This window comes from Simochromis diagramma, unplaced genomic scaffold (genome assembly GCF_900408965.1).
Source record: "Simochromis diagramma unplaced genomic scaffold, fSimDia1.1 OVJJ01000822.1, whole genome shotgun sequence".
Lineage (NCBI taxonomy): Eukaryota > Metazoa > Chordata > Actinopteri > Cichliformes > Cichlidae > Simochromis > Simochromis diagramma.
Window position 1 is genome coordinate 5,017,487 of NW_024387520.1, and position 9,557 is coordinate 5,027,043.

The window sequence follows — 9,557 nt, forward strand, 5'->3', positions numbered from 1 at the left end:
ATGGCCAAACTGTACCTTTCCTCTGCTGGCTACTTCTAGCATTATGAGGTGCCAAACTTTAAACTGGTCTCTTGAACATGATAATGAGTTCACTGCATTCAAATGGCTTCTACACATCTGCAGCAACAGTGAGATGCCATCATCTCAACGTGGACCAGAAAGTCCACTTTCGAGTTGAGTCCACGCTGAGGCGTCCTCCCAGCAGATTGTTGAATCTATGTCATGAAGATTTAAAACAGGTCTGAAAGCAAAAGGGTATCCAACCCAATACAAACAAGATGCAACTAAAGGAAGTGGCTGATGAGTGTATGCAATAAATTTCATGTGAGAGCAATTTACATCTAACTCAAAAGGTGCATATTAGTCACCGATTAACTTTACCCCTAAACTACCTTGTCTTCATTCCAGCGTGGCAAAAATGTCTTGAAAAAGTGTGTACTTTAGGTCCTCTTCATACAGTATAAAAAACATTAAGTGCAATAAACAAAGGAGAGCCAACAAGAAAATGACTGAAGCACAAACTGTCCACATAAATAAACCAACATGCTGAAAATAAGGTAAAACAAAATAAGACACAGCCTTTCTTTGGTCTTCCTGTTTTTCTTCACTAGACCTCTTCACTACACACACACACAGCCAGTCACCTGCGGTCTAGATCTTTTCTACTTGGGTGTCTCTGCCACAGAGTCAAAAATCAAAGCAAAGGCCTTCTGGCAGAGAGCCATATAGACTCACAATTGTTCTTTGTCTTTCTCTTCCACACTTGCCCCTTTCAGACCAGCGCAAAGACTCAGGATTAACTCGCTACTGCTTCGGATATGACGACAAGCTTGTTGTGTGATCTGACTACTCCCGTGGGTGTTGGATACTACCTAATTTTATGGGTGCTGAATAATCACCATAATACCACATTATATTATACTTAGTGCACTTGATAAATAGTAATTGTAATAGTTTGTGGTTCTGCAGAGTTCACATACAGACAGATCTTTAAGGAGAGATGTACCACAGCTTTCTATCATTATTAAGTGAGTGTTTTTTGTGCAGTTTGCATATGGCTAGAAAAGAAAATTTGAGTTTCAAATATTTCCTTAGAAAAGTGAACGGTTTCTATCACATTTCAAGCCTGCTTACAGAACAAATACCCTGGGTGTGCATCATCAGAAGTTAGTGAGGGTGGTTTCTTCTTATGTAGCTGCTCTTGGAAAAACCTGGACCCTTCTAATGGTTGTCAAAACACCTTTTTATTGATATATACTGAGGTGTAAAAACTCATTATTAAAGGTACAATAAAGTTAAGAGTTTTCAGTCTATACTCAAAGCATCACATAAGCAGCAGGTTAGTGGAAAAGCTGGATGTATAGCTGGAGGCATATTACTGAGCTGCAGATCGGTTGTGTTTGGCAGAGCTCAAATCACACAACACAATAATTGTACTGTATTTGTAAAACACATGGTGAAGAAAAGCCCGGAGAGCTAAAAATACACTTTAGGTTAGTGGTTACAGCAAGTGAACATGAACTATTAGGATGTCTTTATAGGCAGCTGGGCAGAAATAGGGAAGCATCTGTTCTGTCATATACTCGTGAAGAAAGCAGCTGAAAAATGCAGCCTGAAATGCATTCTGCAGAGACATGCTGTGAGCGCGAGTGGAGGGGAAGCTCATGTGATGCCTATTAGTTTGGCAAGTTAGGAGGGTGGTAAAATCATCACAGTAAGAGAAACAGAAAGGTAATAGACAGCAGAGAGATAACCATATCCATTTCTCTCCTTTCAAAAAAAACACCTTTGATACTCTCTGTATGGCAGATGGGCTACAAAAACTACACTTTTATGAGAGATGCAGAAATTGCTGGGAAATACAAAAGTCAACTTTTTTAATCAAACCTTTATGTCCTTAATAAATGTTGAATTGCACTGTTAAGATTACAAGCCAAAGATGATTATGTCTTTCTGTTTAGTTTTTTCTTCCATTAAGCCTAAAAATGCATCAGTTACACACACAGGTTTACACAGAAGGTTTATTACCCCTGCATCTGATGACGACCAATTGGTTGCATTTCAAATTGTGTTTTATATATTTTTGTCCAGATATCATCAAACTCATTAAAGCTCAAGTTGGATAAAAGTGAACCAAAATAAATGTTTATTTATAGGTTCTTAAGTTCAGAGAGTGAAACAAGTAAAAAAAAAAGAATTCTCCTGGACTTGCCCCGAGCCAACAAGCAGGAAACAAAAATCTATAACTTAGATCTTGTGTAGGGTCTCTTTCCTAATCTTCCTTTTATTAGCTCATAAATATTTTCTATCTAAGTGCCACAGAGAAACTTATGGATGTGTGTATATCAAACAGGACTGGAATGTTCTGCTAAACCCAAATGCTGTTATAACTTGACTGCAGGTGATTCAGAAACTCTGCAGTCAAGTGTTTAAAGACAGAACACTTTAAGACCTTACTTTGGTTGCCTGTCAGTTTCTGTATTATTTTAAAATTCTTTAACTTGGTTTAAAGAAATTCGTGGAATTGCTTCAGTATTTATGGCTCGTATACTTAGTCTGAAGCAGTATGACTCTTAATGTCCTCTGGCACAAGTCCTTCAGTTGTTCCAAAGTGCAGAAGAAAAACCTTCAGCGAGACAGCTTTTAGCATATTTTTTTTTTGCCCCAAGCCAGTGTGCCAGAGGATCTGAGAGCAGCTGGAAGTCTTTAAAAAACAAAAAGTACCTCTTTATGCTGGCTTTTTAGTGTGGTTTATAGAAATTACTTACCTCATTCAATTCGCTTATTTTATTTTATTTATATATATATATATATATATTTTTTTTTTTTAGAATTATTAGAATTATTGTTATTATTAATTATTTCTGGTTATATATTTCTTATTTTTTACCTTAAAATCCTTTAATTCACATTTTCAGTTATTTTTATATTCACTTTATGATTTTATTTTTTTTTATTGAGGGATTGTTTTATTGTGTGTGGGAGCAGCTGAGCATGAATTTCTTTCAGGATTAATAAAGTTCTATGAAATTAAATGAAAATAAAATGAATTATTCTTGCGCTCTTATTTTCTTTCATTCTTTTATTAGATTGGTTTCAAGCTTTAATTATCTGGTTAGCATCTGGTGAAATGACAGCTGCTATATAAATAATGTTTAACTCGTCCAGTAGTGTGGAGATCACAATGACTGTCCTGCTTGTGGACCGACAGCACTGCAAAGATGCCCTTTTTATAACAGTTTTGTGAGTTCAGGGAGAGGCTGCGTTGGATTATCTGGGCCTTACAGTTGCTCCTGCTGAATGATTCACATGTCATTGTTCTGCTTTTGTATACTATGTTCAGAGGATCTATTAATTTGAGCATCAGTCAGCCACTGGAACCCCATTGAGGGTGTAATCAATCCACTTACACGCTGCACAGCCATGACCAAAGCTGAGCTGCCTGCAAAAATGCTACATGTATACTATGTGTGTGCATGTACTATATCTATAGATTTTGACTTAATGTAATTATTACACTGACTGAATCACACAATATGTGTTGGATTCAAGCTCAAGCATTTTACTAAAGTAAAGAAAAGTGTGTGTGTGCATGATACTGATTACAAATTAAAAGGCAAAATGCCACGATCTGCCAGCAGTCCCAAAAATCACTGATCTGGCAAACACTCCCTTTCTTACAAAACATCTAGTGAACTATGTTTAAACCAAATTGGGGCAAAAGCAACCAAGTAGCAAATGACTTAGTACTGCTGCTGGGTGTTTTTGTATCAGAGTGAATATATTGCAGTGTTATGCTGTAAAGTGAGTGTAAGGTTGTGCAGGAGTGCATGTAGATTGGGTGTAACATTGTGGTACACTTTTACTCGCAGCATGTCTTATCAAACCTGCAAAACTGCAAGCCTTGCCACAATTGCATATATGTGAGTGGGTAGCTCATACCAAATATCGATTTTCCATCTCATTAGAATTTTATATTGCATACCGTACAATTTGCACATGTTTCAATAAATCATTGCACCATTTTCCCATTTTCCTGGAAAAGAAAAAAGACATAAGCAGTGGCTCAAGCCTTTTGCCCTGTACTGTATAATATTTGATTTCAATACAAAACTGAAGTGAAATTACTTAGTCTGAACAATAACTCTCACCTGTCTGTCTTCAGTAAGATTTAAATAGCTTTAGAAATAAATGTTGAGGAAGGAAATGTCAGATTTTTTAAAAATGTTTTTTTACTGGATATAACTAAAAAAAATAAAAACAGAAACCATTAGACAGAGCATAAACATATAACTACAACTAACACAACACTACACTATACCAGCTGCCTTGCTTTACTGACCTCCTCATTTATGATCCAGTCTTTTGAACACATTTGCAATTTATTAACAAAACATTCTGGTTAATTTGTGCGTTTTGGCTTAAAATAACTTTTTAAAGTTAAGCTGATGTTCTCAGGAACAGGATGCACAGTTGAGTTGGACCACTACAGAGTCCTTGGGTATAGCAGTGTATGTAATAGGCTGCCCAGTGGTGTCATTTCTTTTCATTAGGAACATTTAGGTTGGGTTTTTCAGGAACATTCAATAATGTTCACTGTTAACACATTTCAGAAAGTTATGCTAATTTTCTCTGTTTTTGCTAAAGAATTGAGCAGTGCAAATGACTTTTCATTAGTAGATGTGTAGACATAATTATATACAGATACACACAGATAGACATTCCTACTCCACAGACAGTATTTAACAGCATTAATAAGACCTTTGCGTCATGTGACTGCTCTCAAAGGGACTGGGACTCCTTCCCAGGAGTAAAGGATGTGTGTGGCTGCATTCCTTCACAAGACATTTGTTCTCGTCGAATGCATTAAAAAGGGGCACAGATTCTCAAGGTGAAGGCCATTTGGTCCTGAACGTCATCTGAATACATTTACATTGACTTGACATTACATGATTTACATACATAAAAGATGGAGAAATAAGTGCTTCAGTTTCAAGATGTAAACATTTCATTAGACAAATCCATATTTGTTCATTTTGGGGCATCTTTACAGAGGTGAATAGTGATAACTATGTTATAAATTGTTTAATAGTGTATCTGAATGTTGTGTGTTTCTGTGTCAGGTTGCTTGTGCTTTAATGTATCATGTATATTTTGTTCATCAGCTTGCATTTCCTCCATCTGCACATATGCATTTGCAGCTCTGCATCAATGTGTTTACCACAATGTATATGTGCAAATGCATAAGGAGTGTTTGAGAAGGAGTGACTCACCAGTTCCTTCTTCTTCATGCACTCCATGAGAATGATGAACAGATGTTGAGCCTGTGAGCGGCTGTAGGTGAAAGTCTTCTGAATGGTCACCAGCAACTGGTCTCTTAGAGACTCATTAATTATGCTGCAGAGGCAGAAAGGTGTGGAAAAAGAAAAGAGAGTATCAAGAACGGGGCCAGAGTGACAGGAAAACAGGCAAATTATATCAGAAGGTTAAACCAAGGCTGACTGGAACTCTTAGCTACCAAATCTCTTGAGTCTTTGTTGAAATACAAATTCTCACATTTGTGTTTTATTAAAGCAAGTTTCATTTTTTCCCCAAGTTTCTGCATACAAACTCACATAAATATTCAAAGATATTTTGATCTAAAACAATCCCTTGACATCTACAGTGCATCCAATTTTTTCATACGCTATTCATGCTTGCCGTTCCACTCCTGTAAAATGTGTACATGTGAGTGCCTACCCTCCCTCCTCTGAGTATTTATGTCCGAAGGCCAAGATGTCAGAGGCTCTGCCGCTGCCGTCGCACACCACCACAGGAACTGGAGGAGTGTCCCTGAGGTACTCCAGCACTATAGAGATCACATTAGGACCCCCTTCTACAATCAGTGCCACCACTGGCACACCCTGACCGATACCTACACGTGAAAACAAGTGGCAGCAGGAGAAACAGGAGGGTAAAGAGTGAAAGAATAGAAGAACAAAACAGAAATATAGCTGCAAGCAGCCATAGGCAGCCAAGCAGTTCAGCTTAGCTATAAACTCCATGTAAATATGTACAGTATAATTATAGTTAAAGCACTGTAAGCACTGATTTGGTAGTCAAATGAGGCTTTCAAGAAAAAAAAAATTCAGGCAACAATATATATATATTCAGTTTAGTGTCAGCACATAAAAACAATGTTTGATATATGATCACGCTTCCTGTTTGGTTTCCTTTTTCGACGGTTTCAAAATCTAATAACCATGTGATATGCTTTCTGACGATAATCTGTACGGTGACCCTGAGAGGTCAAAAGCACTGCAACTTCAGAAAGCACCCAGAAATAGAAAAAAGCTGCAAAAGCACATAAAACACAATGGGAGTTGAATATAACAAAATCTCACAAAGTACAATGGAAAAAATAATTTTTAGGGTGATGTTAATGTGACTGTGGAAGTGACAGAAACCAAAGCATGTGAAGGACTGCACTGAGTCAAGCTTAAAGGAAAAAAAAGACACATATATCAATGAAGACTCAGCCCTGGAACCTCTGGTACCAGAAGTTTTTTTAAGGCTAATACCAACACATGCTGCAATTTCTTTGTGCTTCCTCAAATAGGGTCTTTTTGTCTTTAAACCATTTTAAACCATTTAGTTTAACTATCGGTGTGTATTATCTGGCTTCATGGATAGATAAAGCTGGGTATCATTTGAATACCAGTGTGGATGTATGCTATGCCTTCTAATGATAATGCCTAGAGGAAAAAGAAAACATGTAAACTGTAATCAGAACTGGTCCCAGCATGGAACCCTGTGGAACTCCATAATTAACCTTAGTGTGTGAAGAGGATTCTCCATTTGAAAGAACCACTTGGAGTCTGTTAGATAGATCTACCAAGTTTGGCACTGGCAGAGGACAAAAGTCTTTTTGGGATATAACCTTGCTTCTTAGACAGCTTGGCTGGGAAAAGCTTTTAAAAAACAAAAATCCATATTATAACTTTTATGTGATTTGGTATGAAGATCATGTGTTCCCAGTTTGATAAGACTGAATTCAGTTAAATTCTTTATGAAAACCAATATGGCAGACATTCACACCATATTATGCTTTGAGCTTTAGCTGGATGTAAAAGCCCCCGACAGTTCCTCATTTTCACAGTCTCAGCTCTGTGCAGTAACACACCTCCATGTTTGACCTGATACTTGAGCACTCGCGGTCCAGAAATGGAAGTTATTGAAAGGAATCGGGGAACTATCTAAAAATCAATTTTCTAAACTTCTCTACAATACAGATACTCTGGCAGAAGAACACAAAAGAGGAAGAAGAAGAAGATGAGAAAAGGTAGAAATGGTTGCCTCTGATGCACTGCCTGGCCCTCAAAAAGGACAAAAAAGTAAAGAGGGAAAGAAGATGGGTATTGAACAGAGGAAAAATCTAAAAATAAATAGGCTTCACTACTTGTGTAAACCTGGATCTATAATTGGAAAAAGTGTTCTAAATTTAATACTTGTGATGCCACATGACTATTTTCGTGTCACTTTGTAATCATGGGAGAGAAGTTGTCAAAAAAGCAGCTGAACCAAAAATATCCATCCCACTTAGTGCTTTGTGTTCCTTGCCACACATACAGGGAGTGCAGAATTATTAGGCAAATGAGTATTTTGTCCACATCATCCTCTTCATGCATGTTGTCTTACTCCAAGCTGTATAGGCTCGAAAGCCTACTACCAATTAAGCATATTCGGTGATGTGCATCCCTGTAATGAGAAGGGGTGTGGTCTAATGACATCAACACCCTATATCAGGTGTGCATAATTATTAGGCAACTTCCTTTCCTTTGGCAAAATGGGTCAAAAGAAGGACTTGACAGGCTCAGAAAAGTCAAAAATAGTGAGATATCTTGCAGAGGGATGCAGCAGTCTCAAAATTGCAAAGCTTCTGGAGCGCGATCATCGAACAATCAAGCGTTTCATTCAAAATAGTCAACAGGGTCGCAAGAAGCGTGTGGAAAAACCAAGGCGCAAAATAACTGCCCATGAACTGAGAAAAGTCAAGCGTGCAGCTGCCAAGATGCCACTTGCCACCAGTTTGGCCATATTTCAGAGCTGCCACATCACTGGAGTGCCAAAAGCACAAGGTGTGCAATACTCAGAGACATGGCCAAGGTAAGAAAGGCTGAAAGACGACCACCACTGACAAGACACACAAGCTGAAACGTCAAGACTGGGCCAAGAAATATCTCAAGACTGGTTTTTTCTAAGGTTTTATGGACTGATTACTGGTTTGGGCTGGTATCATCAAAGATGAGCTTGTGGGGCCTTTTCGGGTTGAGGATGGAGTCAAGCTCAACTCCTCAGTCCTACTGCCAGTTTCTGGAAGACACCTTCTTCAAGCAGTGTTACAGGAAGAAGTCTGCATCCTTCAAGAAAAACATGATTTTCATGCAGGACAATGCTCCATCACACACGTCCAAGTACTCCACAGCGTGGCTGGCAAGAAAGGGTATAAAAGAAGAAAAACTAATGACATGGCCTCCTTGTTCACCTGATCTGAACCCCATTGAGAACCTGTGGTCCATCATCAAATGTGAGATTTACAAGGAGGGAAAACAGTACACCTCTCTGAACAGTGTCTGGGAGGCTGTGGTTGCTGCTGCACGCAATGTTGATGGTGAACAGATCAAAACACTGACAGAATCCATGGATGGCAGGCTTTTGAGTGTCTTTGCAAAGAAAGGTGGCTATATTGGTCGCTGATTTGTTTTTGTTTTATTTTTGAATGTCAGAAATGTATATTTGTGAATGTGGAGATGTTATATTGGTTTCACTGGTGAAAATAAATAATTGAAATGGGTATATATTTGTTTTTTGTTAAGTTTTGTTAATAATTATGCACAGTAATAGTCACCTGCACACACAGATATCCCCCTAAAATATCTAAAACTAAAAACAAACTAAAAACTACTTCCAAAAACATTCAGCTTTGATATTAATGAGTTTTTTGGGTTCATTGAGAACATGGTTGTTGTTCAATAATAAAATTATTCCTCAAAAATACAACTTGCCTAATAATTCTGCACTCCCTGTAGAGAGAGAGAGAGAGCGAGAGAGACAGGTGCAGTGTGTGTGTGTGTGTGTGTGTGAGAGAGAGAGAGAGATAGAGAAAGAAACAGAGGAAGTGGTTTAGTGATCCCTGTTCTCACAACAGAGATCTTTGTCTCTTAATCATGGCTTTTCAGGGTAATATTTCATAATTTGCAGGTGTGTTTTCTATATGCAGTGAGACATATGGGAGAACACTGTAAAAACTGCTGTTAAATTTGTAAATTTATGTAAAAGTTATATCACAAAAGTCTCAGAGAAATTTACTACTTTTGTCTGTTCCTCTCTTTAATGCTTATGGTTTCCTCCCCATTTCATAGTCGACCACAGAACATCCCCCCTTAAACCACTATAAAACCCTATAAACCCCAGAGTCTCATTCTCTCTTACTCCCTTATATTCTTTCCCCTTTTAGTGGTCTGAGTCCAATCCACGTCCCATGCCCCCTTCCTCTCCTCTGTGTCTCACATCCTCTC

The 9,557-nt window shown here is 38.0% G+C and overlaps 1 protein-coding gene across 16 annotated transcripts in view; it reads right to left on the minus strand.

Moving 5' to 3' along the window:
- Positions 1-9,557, minus strand: part of trpm3 (transient receptor potential cation channel, subfamily M, member 3) — a 155,857-nt gene that overhangs the window by 35,251 nt on the left and 111,049 nt on the right. For 15 of the 16 annotated variants that reach the window (XM_040019003.1, XM_040018999.1, XM_040018997.1 and 12 more), the window contains 2 exons: positions 5,740-5,914; positions 5,274-5,397 (listed from right to left, as the gene is read on the minus strand). In XM_040019003.1, coding sequence (XP_039874937.1) covers positions 5,274-5,397; positions 5,740-5,914 — 299 coding nt within the window. Of the gene's footprint in view, positions 1-5,273; positions 5,398-5,735; positions 5,915-9,557 lie in introns of those variants that run through there. The other variant, XM_040019013.1, reaches the window with a different exon arrangement.